Here is a 16955-nt window from a genome sequence, read left to right on the forward strand (position 1 = left end):
GCTTGAGCTGCTGCTGCTGATGATGAACTGGCGCCGGGGAAATATATAGCGCCGGAGTGTCCACACGCCTGCATGTGGTGGGCTGTCCTCCGGAGCAGCAGGTAAAATTCCGATGGTTTAATGAGTTGTTCCTTGTTTGCACTCTGCGGAATCTTTGCCGTGGCAGGTACACCGACGGCGCACGGTATGTATAATGGAGGCGGCCGGACAGCCAGACGGAAGCACATCATTAGATGAATTCACTAATTTTCTTTAGACAGCAATCTACTCACTAACTTACTAATTAGTTATGAGTTATCACGGAGAAAACTGCGGTGCCAAGTTGTAATCAACAAAGGCTACTGGCAATGAGTGAATGCCACCTACTGGTAGTTTGCAATCGTGCGAATTTCATGATGCATATATTTGTACCGGTGCCACATGCTATCCTGAATATATATATATATATATATATATATATATATATAGTAACGCTAAACTAAGCGTGAGTGTAGAATAGCTTATTCTACACCCCAGTAACGGTACATACAAAATATAGTAACACACTATGTAAAATATAGTAATTTTCGTAAAAATGTAGTAAATTATAAACTTGGGTGATAAAAAAAATATTTTCCAGGCAATATACGTACTTACACAAACACTAATTAGAGGTACCTCGCAAAATTACCCTGAGACCACTAGGGGCTTGTTTGGTTGTCATCTACGAATTTGTCTGCGTTGCACACATGTCTTAGTTGGGCCTGGCTATGAGAAAACAGGCAAACGAAATCTGCATCTGCACCTCATTTGGTCGTCCACATCTAGACTTCCTGCATTAGGGGAACGGTTTTGGCATGCTGTTTGGTGTCCTGTATTGTCTCCACTCATGCAACTACACAGTGTTTGATTGTATATATACACAGGATATGATTAAGAGCTAATACCTACACATGACATAACACACAGAGTTACAATAGAGTTCCTTGGCAGTGTGCCCGTGATGGTGGCATTAGTGTAAGCAGAGGGCGAGGAGGCATAGAGAAAAGACGCCGGCGGCAGTGCCAGGCACAATATGGCGTCCATCCGACAAGGTTGACAACCACATATAACACTGGGGACGACATGACGACAAGGATGAAAAATATAAAGGAGAAATGCAATTTGCATGCCATGGCCGCGTTAGAGCAACTCTAGCAAACCCGTAAAAGTCACAAACCCGCAAAATTATGGCGAGTATACGGATTCGGCCCAATTTTCTGGCCAGAACAGAGCCCGTATACTCGACGGCCCGTAAATATTTTTACCGCGGCCCGCAACCCTCCCCCCTCCGCCAAGCAATATATCTACGGGTTTGCGGTGCATATGCGGGTCGAAACCCTATCCCCCACTGCCGCGTCTCGCCGCAATTCCCCACTCCCCTCCTTACATTTCTCGCCAATGGTGAGCCCCTTCCACCTCCAAAAGACATGTGGGGCTGCATGCGGAGCTTCGGCCACGGCTCTGGGAGTAGCTCCGGCAGGGGCGGCAGCCCCGAGCGCGAGCGGCATGTCTGCTTGGATGGCGCGAGGAAGCGCGGGGCGAGGAACTGGACGAACAAGTCTCGAGCCGTTGCCGAGCTTCCTCGTCCGTGAGACGGAGGAATACGACCGTCGGCGCGGGCGTACGCCCTCCTCGGCCACGGGCTCGTCCTCCGCCGCGAGATCTTCCCACGCCGCGATCTCTTCCTCTTCCGGCGCGAGGCTTCTCCCCGTGAAGAGGGAGTGGTCGGAGGAGCCGGTGGAGATCGAGGTCATCGCCGTCAAGCAGGAACCGGAGGTGATCGAGTGACGAGGGGTCATCGAGCCCAAAGATTTCGTGGCCGATTTCGACGCGGTGGCGTCCGCCATTGCCGAGCGGAGCTTACGCGAGGAGGCGGAGCGCCGGCGCCACAACGACGAGGTCGACGACCTCATCCTCCAGCAGGCGGTTGCGGCCAACCTTGCCGTGAAGGAGAAGGACGACGAGTGGCGGCGCATCCGCGAGGAGCAGAGGTCGAAGTTCATCGATCTCGTCAACTCCGACGAGGACTGAGCTCCTCCACCGCGTCGTCCTTAGCCGTGAGCTCATCCATTTTGGTATATCGATCTCGGCCTCGCCGCCATGAATCCCCCCTCCCTCTAGTAGTAGTAATAGAATGTAGTATGTATGATAATGTAGCATGTGATGATGAACTATGAATGATAATGTAGTATGTGATGAAAAAGTGTGGTTGCAATTTCTCCCGCGAAAGTATTATTCAAATTATGCAGTTTCATATACGGGTTCTATTCTGCCACACACGATTTTGACCCGCAAAACAGTTCTTCATCGAACTGTAAACGCCTTATGCGGGTCACGGTTTTACGGGGTCTCCTAGAGTTGCTCTTAGTGCAAGAGGACACAGAGGAGGAGGCCAAAAAGAACAAAGCTAACGACGGCATCAGTGTAGTAGGACGGGAGCATGGAGTTAGAGAGGAACAACGCCGGCGATGGCTTCAGTGTAGCAGAACATGGGATAGAAGACATAGAGGATCAATGACCGCTCAAGTGTAGTAGGACGCGGGAGAGGAGGTTGAGAGGAAACGATGCCGGAGGTGGCGCTAGCGCAACATCACGCAGCAGAGGAGGCCGAGAGGAACGACACTAACAGTGGCGTCAATGTAGCAGGACACCTGACTGGAGACCGAGATTAAGGTCTGTCATTAACACACATCGCACATATGCATATGTATGTTTTAACGAGGAAGAATTTACATCTAGTCTACGATCATCGAAACAGAAAATTTGCAATACGAAAGTCATGCGAAACTGCAAGATGAAGCAACTGGTCAAAGGAAGTTTCAAACGGTCAACCGCGCGCGACAAATTTAACAAAATATGTCCAAAATAGCTTCAAACATGAACACGGAATTGAGCATTTACGGTTGAAGAAACTACAAACCGGTGACCTGAATGAAACCATAACATTGATGGTGCATCTTTTTCATGTAGAGGTTATCTCGAATCGAAGCATCGTTGTGTAGATTAGAAGAGATGACAAAGAAAGAAGATTAGAGACGAGCTTAATGGAGGTAGAAGAACATAGCAGGTATCCCTCAAGTCTCCTCAGGTGCAACAAGGTCCACCATGTGCGTTTGATGTGCCTGATCTCAGTCTGGCTTGCTGAAAACTGTCGATTTGACCGTTCCTAGCGGGCCTGACTAGGAGGTGCTTTAAAGTCTGTGCGTTACGGGCCAAACAATGAATGTAGATAAACAAACATGCCATTTTCTTCCCACACAGACCTGATTGACCTATATACAGGGTCCAAACACGCCCTAGGTGATGCCTCTAGGATTGGAGTTCTAAGTTTCGTATCAATGCCATGTAGCCAACGACCAACCATGTTTTGACATTATGTGACAGGTGCAAATTAGAAGCTACCAGTAGAAATGATTTGGTTTTTAGTGGGAAAACTCTTCTCCTTCAGGTTTTTCTTTCTGTATACACTCACTTTGTATGTGATCTACGCTGCATCAAATAAAATACCAACCGATTTTCAAGACGGCGCGTATATAGTTGGAGGTGGTGCCAGGGAGGTTTTTACCCAACGTAGATGACAACATAATCTCCGGATCGGCCCACCATCTCCTTCGACATAACACAATGTCAGTACTATATAACTATACTGTTGCAGATAGCATGTGGCACCGGTACAAATATATGCTTCGTGGTCGATTTCGACGCGGTGGCGTCCGCCATTGCCGAGTGGAGCTTGCGCGAGGAGGCGGAGCGCCGGCGCCACGACGACGAGGTCAAAGACCTCATCCTCCAGCAGGCGGCCGCGGCCAATCTTGTCGTGAAGGAGAAGGACGACAAGTGACGGCGCATCCGCGAGAAGTAGAGGTCGAAGTTCATCGATCTTGTTAGCTCCGACGAGGACTGAGCTCCTCCCCCGCGTCGTCCTCAGCCGTGAGCTCATCCATTTTGGTATATCGATCTCGGCATCATCGCCACGAATCCCCCATCCCTCTAGTAGCAGTAATAGAATGTAGTATGTATGATAATGTAGTATGTGATGATGAACTATGGATGATAATGTAGTATGTGATGAACTAGTGTGGTTGCAATTTCTCTCGCGAAAGTATTTTTCAAATTATGCAGTTTCATATACGGGTTCTATTCTGCCACGCACAATTTTGACCCGCAAAACAGTTCTTCATCGAACTATAAACGCCTTATGCGGGTCACAGTTTTATGGTGTCTGCTAGAGTTGCTCTTAGTGCAAGAGGCCGCAGAGGAGGAGGCCAAAAGGAACAAAGCTAACGACGGCATCAGTGTAGTAGGATGCGAGCGGGAGTTAGAGAGGAACGACGCCGGCGGTGGCTTCAGTGTAGCAGAACATGGGATAGAAGACATAAAGGATCAACGACCGCTCGAGTGTAGTAGGACGCGGGAGAGGAGGTTGAGAGGAAACGACCCCGGAGGTGGCGCTAGCGCAACATCACACGACAGAGGAGGCCGAGAGGAACAACGCTAACAGTGGCGTCAGTGTAGCAGGACACAGGACTGGAGACCGATATTAAGGTCTGTTATTAGCACACATCACACATATGAATATGTATGTTTTAACGAGGAAGAATTTACATCTAGTCTACGATCGTCGAAACAGAAAATGTGCAGTACGAAAGTCATGCGAAATTGCAAGATGAAGCAACTGGTCAAAGGAAATTTCAAACGATCAACCATGCACGAGAAATTTAACAAAATGTGTCCAAAATAGCTTCAAACATGAACACGAAATTGAGCATTTACGGTTGAAGAAACTACGAACCGGTGACCTGAATGAAACCATAACATTGATGGTGCATCTTTTTCATGTAGAGGTTATCTCGAATCGAAGCATCGTTGTGTAGATTAGAAAGGACGACAAAGAAAGAAGATTAGAGACGAGCTTAATGAAGGTAGAAGAACATAGCAGGTATAAAGCTCGCATCCCTCAAGTCTCCTCAGGTGCAACAAGGTCCACCATGTGCGTTCGATATGCCTCACCTCAATCTGGCTTGCTGAAAACTGTCGATTTGATCATTCCTAGCGGGCCTGGCTGGGTGGTACTTTAAAGTCTGTGCTTTACGGGCCAAACAATGAATGTATATAAACAAATATGCCATTTTCTTTCCACACGGACCTGATTGGCCTATATACAGGGTACCAAACACGCTCTAGCGATGCCTCTAGGATTGGAGTTCTAAGTTTCGTATCAATGCCAGGTAGCCAACGACCAACCATGTTTTGACATTATGTGACAGGTGCAAATTAGAAGCTACCAGTAGAAATGATTTGGTTTTTAGTGGGAAAACTCTTCTCCTTTGCAGTTTTTTTTCTGTATACACTCATTTTGTATGTGATCTATGCTGCATCAAATAAAATACCAACCAATTTTCAAGACGGCGCGTATATAGTTGGAGGGGGTGCCAGGGAGGTTTTTACCCAACGTAGATGGCAATATAATCTCTGGATCGGCCCACCACCTCCTTCGACATAGACATAGTGTCCGTATTATATAACTCTACTGTTGCAGATACATTAATGTCTTTTACTATATGTTTGTTCGACTGTTGGTGTTTGGCTGCATGCATTTTAATTATGTAAAGGTCGGGTGTCGTTCATCATGCTTTATATCCGTTTTATACTACATTTGACTTAATACCCACCTCGCAAAAAAAGACTTAATAAAAACACCCTTTATTAAAAAAAAGGATGATTGACCATGTAGCCCGAGCAAATTTGTAATCAAAGTAAATGTGCTTCATATATAGTTCCGTCTATTTGACATAAAAAACAATGTCTACTTCAATACAAATTACATATGCTTCACAAGCTTGTTTTTTGTTGTTATTGAAATCACCCTTCCGCGAAGATACCAATTACTTTCGAAGGGATATTTAATTTTCATGTTCGTTAATTGGTACTACCTCCGCCCTGGTTTATTGGTCCCTTTTGTAATTTGTGCCAAATTTTGACAAAAAAATTAACTAATAAAATGTTAATGCATGTCAACAAAAAATATATCGTTTGGTTCGCATTTGAACATAGTTTTCAATGATATATTTTTTGGTGGCATGCATAAATATTTTATGAGTTAAATTTATAGTCAAAATTTGGCACAGAATACAATGGAGATCAATAAACCAGGACAGAGGTAGTAATTGGCATATCACAATGAACACTAGGGAGGATAGAGATCATCTGTTCTTCAAGTGCAACTTCAGTACTAGAGTTTGGAACTACATGCAGATCTCTTGAACTGATAACTCTGATAAGTGTGAGATTGCTTGCAAGGCCAGGAAATAATTTGACAAACCTTTTTTTTTGCTGAGGTTGTCTTCACAGCTTGGTGGAATATATGCATAATCTGGAATGGAAAAATATTATTGAATGAAAAGCCCCGTTTTGCTAGGTGGAGAGTGGGATTCACTTGGGATATTTATTTGATTACACATAGGATCAAGGCTACATATAAGGATGCTCTATTGAGATGGATTTCCTATTTGCCCCCTTTGGTTGTATTTTCTATTTTTGGTTCTCATGTTCCCTCTGTAAGTAAGATTTTGTTTTCTCTTTCGGCCGAGGCCTTGTAATCACCTTTGTATATATTTATATCTATGTTTCAATAAAGATGAAGCTGTGGTGCTTTGCCCTGCAGGTACAAGTTTCCAAAACATTGCACTGTGCGTCAAATTAATCCAAAAACATTCTTTTTTACCAAGGTTCCATTGAAACTCGTCTTTGACTCTTGTAACAACTGCACAACCTCAAACCAAGTTAGAAGTGTTTTCCATGTCTCATCTTGGCCCAAGCAAGGTCGTCCTAAACGTCCCGTTGTGGGTGAGGCACTGAAGAATTGCTCAAAGGTATCTTGTTTGTTATAGACAATACCAAATAGGATATCGGTCACTGAGAGGAACATTTGTCTAGCCACTAATCCTTCAAAATTCTAATTTGTGAGATGTCTTTAATGCTGAAGCTTCCAAAGTGGTAGAAAAAAAACTCTCCATTTTCATTGGGCTCGCCCTAAAATGAGAGTCTTCCATTTAACCCAAGAGATGGTTTTAGAACGAGCGTAGTTGTTTCACAAGAGGTCTTACCATACACCTTCCTCGTGAAGACAAAGCTTAAGCAGTAATTTAAGGAGAAATGCAATGTTCTTGGCCTCAACATCCCATTTTTTTTCAACCCGCACCTTCTCCTTTCTCCACTTCTCTGCAAAAAAAAAAACCGGACTGAAAATAGTCCAATATTTGCATAATCCGTAGTGGAATTTAGTAGAAAAACAACATGTACAAGACCATGCTGATAAGCACAGAGTTAATACGGACCAACCATCCACAAAGGACAAAAACTTTCCTTTAATTCCAACTAAGAATGTGTTTCTCCCTTCTCTCTACCATGATTACTGCATTCTCAAGCTTCAGATAATGAATTGGAATCCCCAAATAGTGAATGGGGAATTGGCCATGCTCGTAAAAAAATTGGTATATCGAACTTCAGCTTCCCGGCCAACCTCTAAACAAGCCAACTAGCTCTTATGGAGGCTAATTTTAAGGCCCAAAAGTTGCTCAAATACAGAAACCACTAACTCGATGTTTTAAGCCTTTTGAAGGTCATGTTCCATGTATAGGATTGTGTCATTAGTGTATTATAGGATGGACAAGTGTACACTAGATGTGGCACTACCCCACGGATTTGACCAATTTCCTTGGCAAGCTCAATGAGAATCGTCAATATATCTGCAACAATATGAAATAACATAAGAGATAAGCAATCCCAATGTCCCATACCATTTTCTGTATCAAAATAGTGGGGAGTGTCGTCAAGGAACTTAATGGTACACTAAAATGATCAATTAAGCACGCCATTTATTGGAGAAGCATTACATCATGAGTCCCTATTGAAGAAAAGACCACTTGACTTGTTGTATGTTGAGTGAAATTCACCACTAATCCATTAACTTAATATGATTGCACCCTTTAGACCAACAACTCGGGAAGTGATCAGTTAAGGCCCTACACTCATTGATTTGATCAAATAATCTAAAACTCAATTTGATAGAGAAAAATCTGGCCACATGGCTGTCATGTGAGCATTCCTTTGACCGCTCGGGAACTAATTCTTTTATACTAGTCGTCAACCCGTGCGTGCGCACGGGCTAGTAGTTTGGAAAATAGCTTAGTAGTTTTTTTTGTAAATATTGTTAGAAACAAAAGAGGAACTAATTATGAATTATAAATTTACACTTGAAAAAATGACACTTTGTTCTTTAATCATATATTTTATATTTAAGTATATTTTATATGTCATATAAGAACACTATAGTTTGATTTCTTTTCTCTAAAAAATGTTAATTTATTCTTCAGCATGTGCAAATATCTCCCAAAAACAATTTTTTCCGAAGAATTGTTAGGGTTGGAAGAAGTTCATACATTTATTAAGTCTCCCAAGTGTATTAATTATATAAATTTACTGTCAGTAATGTTTTTGAAATGAAACTACATTTGTGCGAATAAAAAATATTCTTAAGTTTAGAACAAAAACAAACAAACAAAATTGTTCGATACTTTCCTATATATAGTGCATAATTATTGAAATATGTACAGAGAAGCATGATGTGTATAATCATGACATCCCTCCAAAAAAATAACTAAACATGAGCCCATGAGTTTCTGTCATGTTTGTTTGTCGAGAAACACATGATTTCTTCCTACGTACACATTCTTAATTATCCAAGTCGAATTTGTTGGACGATTGTAAACTCTGAACATCACAAACATAATGAATTTATTTTTGTCCAAATACACCTCTAGTATCATCTCTTCTATTTTCCTAAAGGAAAACTCAATTCCTTGAATCCCCAGGTATCAGCCACTTATTTTTCTAATCTCATAAACCAAGTCGGGGTGCTATGAAATATTCAAATGGTTATACATATCAGATGCATCGTGGTGGATAACTTGGGCCATGTGATGCACACTACCTTAGGAAATGTAAAAACAAAATGGACTATATTTGTTTACAAATTATTGAAAAACTTGAGCAAGAAAGAGAAATAGAGTGGCCAAGATTAATATATTATTTTTTGGAAAGACTTATATAGTTGTACCAGAAACCTAATAATAATTTGTGAAACAATTTTCGCTGTTTTCAACATGCAGCAATATTACTTGTTGTTTTCAATGAGAAGGAGAAACAGTTTTGCATAGTTAAATGTCACCTGGCTTTGTAACCCCAAAGGAATAAGAATCTACAAATTATGAGTAGAAGCATACATCCCTACTTAACAAAAGGACACACCAGGTTCATCAAACATGGATGAAAAAACTGAGTGTTGTTATTCGACATCAGAAGTCCATATCCTAAAAAATATGACCATGCCGAAGGTAAAATTAGTATCATCTAAGCTAGACTAATTTGATTTGTCCAGGCTAATGATAATACATTTTTCAACTACTAATTTTATTTATCCAGGCTACAGCACAACTAATGTCTGCATTGCAGTAGTATTTGGGTAACAAAAAATCATATTATAATTTGAGACGCTGCAGAACGTTCTGAACTATCGGCATGCGCGTATACTGGATCGTGTAGAAAGGGGAAATAACCGGCACTTTTGGCGATGTGGGCACACCGCCATACTGCAACACAACGCCTTTAAAGTTTTCCCCTGGGAACATCCAATTAATATTTACATATATGAACTTGTAAGCCCATTGATCATGTTGCACACACCTGTTGTGACCTTCACTCATCTGCCAGTACCCCGACCGGTCGACACCTCTTCCTGCAAGTAGCCACCAGTTCAATGATATAGAAGATAAAGAAACGAAATTTACATCAACTTCGATAGTCAAAAAAACTCTTTCGTAACACTTCACTTCACATTACGTTAGTGCTAGACTCATCTTCATGACTTGAGCAGTTGCCTAATTCACTACAAACAAAACAAACCAGCTGGCTGGCAATAACATGTGGCGGAAGTGCAGCAACATTAAATCTAAACAAACTGCATTAGTCGATTCAAACCATACCAGGGAGCTCAACTGAGATCATCAAGAGTCTGCGTGATCTCTGATTGAGGCATGATCTAGATGACACGGGGTGGTAATTATACTGAAAATCTGATTATCTATGTATGCATCTTTTTATTCCATCTATTCATCGTCAAGTATCTAACTATGCATCCATCAATCCTTCCTATCCATCAATTCCATATACGTATCAGCAAGTAGCATCAAGGTAATGCATGGGACAATGAGAAAATATCGGACCTGAGATTAAAGGGGCTGGAGCATGACCACCATAGATTCCACTTCATACGCATCTGCAGATTAAACTGGCTGGAGCAGGACCAACTTCCCATAGAAGATGGTTCTTGGTACTTGGTATTCAATGTGTTGGCCGTAATGGAACTTCGAATTGTTATATATTTACCTTTGTTTACAAAGCGGTTTTATTTACAAAGATGATGGCGTACACTATATTATCCTTCCACCTGAATTGCTAGCATAGAAACAACAGAAGCCTGAAAAGGAATATATTGCAAGTTACAACAACAGTATTCGTAAATCAACATTGACATAAACCACTGAATTGAAGAAGAAATACAGAAAGCGGTAACTCACAAATCAGTCGAGTACAAAGAACTGATGCGCATTTTTCAATCATATAAATGTGTAGAAAGGCCTAGGTAGGAATACGGGAAGGTGTGTATATGCATTATGTACTTCCTCTAAACACAGCTATTTTCTATCATCCAGGTCACGCCCGATGGCAAACATTGCCGCAGTCCATACATGTCATGGGTTTGGCCTAATTGGGTTTGGAGGATGCTACAACATAGAGATGCATTCTTGCCACGGTCCCCATGGTATGGTGTTGAATTTGGGAAGCACATGAAGAGGAGGAAGTGGTGTTGAATCTACACATGTGGCCTCAAGTGCTCGTTCCCAGAGCTTAATCCACTACTGTTTGCAGTGCTAATTCACCGTATTCCAAAAGCTTAGGACGCGTTTGGTTGCTACTCAGGTAACGTCTTCAGTTAAGGTACCGGGAAGCTCCGGTTCCCTTTTCTTCTTTAGGAATACGTGACGTGTTTGGTTTGGCCGCCCCACTCCTGCTTTTGTAATCAGCCGCGATTTGGGTGTTTTCGAGTTTGTGAACCTCCGGATCGGAAGACACTGCTACGGAATACGTTGTTGGCGTACCAAATGCTGGGTGCCGTTTCAGAAAGCGCGGTAGTCGGAAACCGTGACAATTCTTCCGAAACAAACGCGTCGTTAATTGCTTAGGAAACCAATCCACATCCGATCTGGTCACCTCAATCCATTGGAAGCTGCCTCAGGTCAACTTTGTCCCCTTCCTACTGCCGTGCGGAATTTGCAAAGTACAACACATTGCTACAAAACATGAGAAAGCATAGCAGGGAAGACAGAAGAAGGTCCGACATTGTTAGGGCAATCATCGCCATGGTCCAGCTCGGCGTTTCTGCCAACTGGACTGACCCGTACAATCTTTTCACCACCAAAATAAAGATCGCAAGTACCTAATTGTACTACAGCACTCTCTCGAGCGCTCGCAGAAAAACAGATCACCATGTACCTGATTGTACTACTGCGGCATGTGGAGGCCCTGAGAAAGGAGGCCGACCGAGGAGGCCCGTGCGTGTGGACGATGGTAGCACCCCTGCAGGAGGGAACAGATGAAGATCTCGTCCCGCTCGACAACGCTCAGATGATGCCGCTATGATGAAGGGAAGGCATATGCGTGAGAGATTGAACCACAAAGAAAAACAGAATATATTTTGGGGTTTTCCTCTCGCTTTAAAAAAGAGGCATGAGAGATTGAACAGGAAGGAAAAAAAAACAAAAACATGAGAGATTAGCGGAGCCATTTAAGAGAGAGAGTTGACGGATCCTTTTTTTTTGGGCAGTTGATTATTCTGTACGTGCACGCGTGTTTTTTCTTTTGGAGTTTTGCTCTAGCTTTCAAAAGAGGCATGAGAGATTGAGTCAGAAAAAAATAGCAAAAACAGATGTACACCTTTTTAATTCGGTCGCACGAGATAAACGAAAAAATAGCAAGAATAGCTTTCAAAAGAGGCATGAGAGATTGAGCCAAAAAGAAAAAAAAAAGCAAGAACAGATCTACACCTTTATAATTCGGTCCCACCAAATAAACAAAAAAAGAAAAAAATAGTAAGAACAGATCTACACCGTTATAATTAGGTCCCACCAAATAAACGGCTCTTAATTTCTAATTAATGTAGGAATTTCTAGGAAGTGACAAATTATTATAGGTATAGATAGATAGATAGATAGATAGATGGATAGATAGATAGATAGGGATCTATTTGTAAATTGGTTAGTTTTTACTCACAAACCATGCTGAGGATGTATGGAGGACAAATATATTAAAAACCTTAAGTTGCATGGGATTGAAAGCCACATCCTTAGAGGTGGCAAACATCTCGCTAACCGCATGAACATCAACTAGTTTGTGTACCAAGATGCAACCCACTCTATATATTAAAATTCAAAAAACTAAGCAGCAAAAATCATATGAGATTAGAATAAAAAAATGTTGCTACGAACACTGTTCTACTATATTGCAAAACAATATAGACAATGGAGAATTTTGAAGAAAAGAACAGAAAAATCGCATATCTCATGCTATCACATCATAGTATTTTAAGAGCCATGCATAATAGTATATGAAGAATCCCATAACCGCCTCCTGGGTCGCTCGCCTCCCGGGTCGCTCGCTAGGGCGACTCTAGAGGCCACCATAATCCAGTAGCACAACTCATCTCTCGTGCTCCTCGTGCCGCCTTCGATGGCGGCGGTGGCGGCGCCCGGCCGTGGAAGGCAGAGGTCTTGCTGCGGGTTTCTCATGCCGGAGGAGGTGCGGTCGTTCGAGCACCCTGTTTCTTATGGTGGCACGCAGGTGGTGGGCCGCCGATCAAGTTGTCAGCATTGCGCGAGCGGAGATCTTTAGTGATCAGGTGGGATGTGGCTCGTGCATAGGGGTTCCTTCTCGCACTGGCCAAGTGTTGTTCCTCCGGCAGCCATCGGACATGGAGTCGGTCATGCTGCGCGAATGGATGCATTTCGATGCCTTTGGGCAGTTTTGCTCGGCTCCTCAGTTGGGCTGCATCTTGATGGCTGCTTGGCGTGAGGGTTCTAGTTTGACGAGTGAATGGGCCATGGATGGTGTCTTTGGTGAGGTTTGTGGCACTCCGGCTAAAAACCGTACCTGACCTTTGTTGATGCTGTTTACCACGTCGCCTTCGGGTGTCGCTATTCATCCCCTCACCGAGGATCTCTAACACCTATTTCAATCTTGTGATCTCGTCTCCCGGTGAAAACCGTAATCCAGATTCCCAAATCGGCGATGTCGATATCCTTTATGAGGAAGTCATTACTAGAATGCATCGTGTCAGAGACTTGACTTGTTGGAGAACCTCATGGGGAGTCGTTGGTGGAGGGCCTGCGGTGGCGCGGTTGGTGTGGCTTTCCTGTCTCTCCGGTGCACTGCTTTGGGTGGCTGAGGTATGGAGGTGATGCTTGGCGATGGGTAGCAATGATTCTTCCTGGCAGAGTGGCGATGCCAAGATGGTGCACGGCAACCGTGTCAGTGATGCGTTGGTGGTGCCATGGAGCCAGATCCTTGACGAAGTTACTGGTTGCAGATCCCGGTCCTAGCAATGCAATGAGGGCTCATGGTGTATTATCTGGCGGCAGGTAGCCATGCTCAGATTTACCACTGATTTGCACTTGCGACGGGGACGCGTGATCGCCAAAGCGTCCCTTATGGAGGATTTTGGTGGCATTGTTGTCTCTAGTCTGTGGATATATGACATGCGCCACATGGGTGTCAATGCATGCACCTGGCAATAAAGGCCGATTGTGGCGGCTAGATCGCTTCATTGGTGTCTGCACAATTTTGAGCTTGCTTGCTGATGGCTCTATATTTTACACATTTCTAGAGCTCATTTGTCGCATGTTCTCGGCATACATTAAGGCATGTTGAACCAAATAAATGTCCAACACATGATTACTGATTTTTACTCTTTTCATTGTGACAATTGCCTATTATTATTATTATTATTATTATTATTATTATTATTATTATTATTATTATTTGGTTTTTATTAGATTCCTTTATTTTGTTGTGTCTACAGTTGTTTTGGAGCAACCTAGGACCAAACACGATGAATAGGCCAAGGTTGAGTTCCTTACAGAGGACTTCCAGCACCGGACTTGCGCACTTCGGAAGCTAAAAAAAGTGAGACTTTTTCCAAATCATTATATAATACAAGTGGTACGTCGGTGTCGTTCTCATGATTTCAACTAGATTAAGAACTTTGAAAACGTTGTTCGGATGAGTAAGTTATCACTATTTTCCCAGAAGAGGTCATAACAAAAGACGGCCTCTAGTACGACAAAAAATGGTCCTACTGGTGGTCGTACCAGGTGCAGATAGGCCCGAAAGTAGCCTCTCTGGATGAGACTCTTCATCAATTTCGTCTCCCTTTGTTACCTCGTGTTCCTTGGCTAATAAGGAAGAGTTTGAGAGAGGATTTGACTCAAGTTGAGCCCTTGAATGAAGGTGGAGGGTCCACATCTATGCAGGAGACCCAAGCAGGCCTTCTATATATTGAAATGGCAATATCAGAGTCTTCGTCGTGTGTACAAGGAATTAACATGGTCGTAACGAAACAACAAATTAATGAAAGAAAAAGATTTGGGAGAGAAAGGAGCTATGGCAATCTTACAGCAATTTACAGGGGAAAAAGATGATCACGAATCAAAACAACCTTGTACTTCTTCGGTGGCTTAATGGTTAACCACGTTGCACTTCTTCCTGATCTCGCCCTGGCTTCCTGTGAGCGGGTTGGCGTTGCCCATCTTGATCATGGAGGCGGCAAAGTCGGCGAAGAACTCGTCCATGAAGGCGCCGGTGGCATGGCGCTGGACGTAGGCGCGGGTGAAGGGGTCGGTGAGGAGGGCGCCGTCAGAGTGGAAGAGGCCCCTCCGCTTGCTCACCAGCTTGAAGTAGTCAGTGTCGAAGGTCTTGAAGCTGCCGGGATCCATCTCCACGAGGGTGGTGTTGTCGTTGAGGCTGGCACACTTGCTCTTTAGCCGCATCATGTACTGCGGCTCCAGCGAGGGGTCGATATCGCTGGGGTTCTCCAAGCCGGTGAAGTTGTAGAGCCGGTCGGAGAAGGAGAAGCAGTGCGACGTCCCAATGGTGTGCCCGGCGGACAAAACGACAAGGTCCTTTGCGTCGAGGTTCACGGCAGCGAAGAGCTGGGTGAGCACGGTGAAGTTGGAGGTCGGGGGTGGCAGAGCGTCGGTCTCGTTGGAAATGGACACGCTGCCGTCTCGCCGGCCCAGAGGAACTGTCCAGAATGGACCCTTGCTCTGGAGAAACCATGATCGAGCAGCATTAGAATTTGGCTTCCACACGTACCGTGTCATTTGAAAAATGGCATAGTAGTAGTACTCTACTCACCAGCCATACTGCGTCCCTGGCAATGAGGGCGAGGATGTCGGCGCAGGAGACGGTGTCGGGGCAGGCCTTCTCCACCGCGGCCTTCACCCTCTCGACAAAGCCGAAGCCTCGCAGCGTCTGGTTCGGCTGCGCGTCCTTCTCCGCCGTCTTGTTGGCCGAGTCTAGCAGAACCGAGCCGTCGCACCCCTGCATATTCACGGTGGTCAGGCCATAGCGCACAACGGTGTACGGCAGATACTGATGCATGCAAATGCAGCATACCCTGACGAAGCAGTCGTGGAAGTGCATCCGGAGGAGCGGCCCGGCGAGGCTGGGCGCCAGTGACAGCGCCCTCACCATCTCCTTCCTCACGACGTCCTCCACGCTGGGGCACGACTCGCTGTAGAACTTGTCGTGCAGCTGCGCCCGCGCGCACGTCGCCGCCACCGCCGCGAGCAGCAGCGCCACCATCGTGGCAGCCCTACACGCCATCTTCTCGCCAAGAAGCTTGTTCCTTGCTTGGCTATGCAAGAAACGACGATGGCTAGGTGGCTAGTTGATCCGGAGAAGCTTGAGCTGCTGCTGCTGATGGACTGGCGCCGGGGAAATATATAGCGCCGGAGTGTCCCCACGCCTGCATGTGGTGGGCTGTCCTCCGGAGCAGCAGGTAAAATTCCGATGGTTTAATGAGTTGTTCCTTGTTTGCACTCTGCGGAATCTTTGCCGTGGCAGGTACACCGGCGGCCACCGTACGTATAATGGAGGCGGACGGACAGCCAGACGGAAGCACATCATTAGATGAATTCACTAATTTTCTGTAGACAGCGATTTTCTCACTAACTTACTAATTAGCCATCACGGAGCAAACTGCGGTGCCAAGTTCTAATCAGCAAAGGATACGTGCAACAAATGAATGCCACCACCTACTGGTAGTTTGAAGACATGGAAATATCACGATCCGTATATTTATACCGGCACCACATGCTATCCCGAATCAGCTTTGCTAAGTCTCAGTCGAAGCTATATTCGTTTGATCTTGTGTGAAGATCCGTGCAATTTCGATGTGGTCTGAAATACCTGTAACACCGGAATTTTGAGCCAGATTCACAAACTTGAAAATAAATTTAAATTATGTTACAATTCATTGAAAGGTAGTAATTTTTTAAAGAATTTTTACATATGTCATCCAAATTGCTTTGTTTTTTAGATTAAAAGCCTTGCCAATAATTATGCTAATATTATGCCTTTGTCGAGGCCCTGGGCCAAAAGACCAGAAGAATTTAAATATCATGTTTTGATCAACATATAATTTGAATAATGATGTTTAAATTCCAAACATGGTTAAAATGATATTTATAAATTTGGGGATCTAGTTTTTATAAGTCTCAAGCTTTGTACGTGGTTGGAATTTTGTATTCACGAAAAAC

General features: G+C 44.1%; 1 protein-coding gene across 1 annotated transcript; it reads right to left on the reverse strand.

Annotated features, from left to right (window-relative positions):
- Window positions 1-14659: 14659 nt before the first annotated feature.
- On the reverse strand, window positions 14660-16090 carry LOC119285697 (peroxidase 1-like). Its single transcript, XM_037565029.1, has 3 exons — window positions 15811-16090; window positions 15550-15735; window positions 14660-15458 (listed from the first exon to the last, which is right to left on the reverse strand). Exons 1-3 carry the CDS (start codon window positions 16018-16020, stop codon window positions 14871-14873), a joined length of 984 nt encoding a protein of 327 aa, XP_037420926.1. The 5' UTR covers window positions 16021-16090; the 3' UTR covers window positions 14660-14870.
- Between the last annotated feature and the right edge of the window lie 865 nt (window positions 16091-16955).

Source organism: Triticum dicoccoides, chromosome 1A, assembly GCF_002162155.2.
Source record: "Triticum dicoccoides isolate Atlit2015 ecotype Zavitan chromosome 1A, WEW_v2.0, whole genome shotgun sequence".
Taxonomy (NCBI): domain Eukaryota; kingdom Viridiplantae; phylum Streptophyta; class Magnoliopsida; order Poales; family Poaceae; genus Triticum; species Triticum dicoccoides.

Bases quoted from the DNA above. Each gene is read 5' to 3' on its own strand.
- LOC119285697 (XM_037565029.1), bottom strand. From the start codon at position 16,020: ATGGCGTGTAGGGCTGCCACGATGGTGGCGCTGCTGCTCGCGGCGGTG. The intron at 15,736-15,810 runs GTATGCTGCATT...GTGAATATGCAG, and splicing joins TCCACGACTGCTTCGTCAGG to GGGTGCGACGGCTCGGTTCT. The intron at 15,459-15,549 runs GTGAGTAGAGTA...TGGTTTCTCCAG, and splicing joins CCAGGGACGCAGTATGGCTG to AGCAAGGGTCCATTCTGGAC.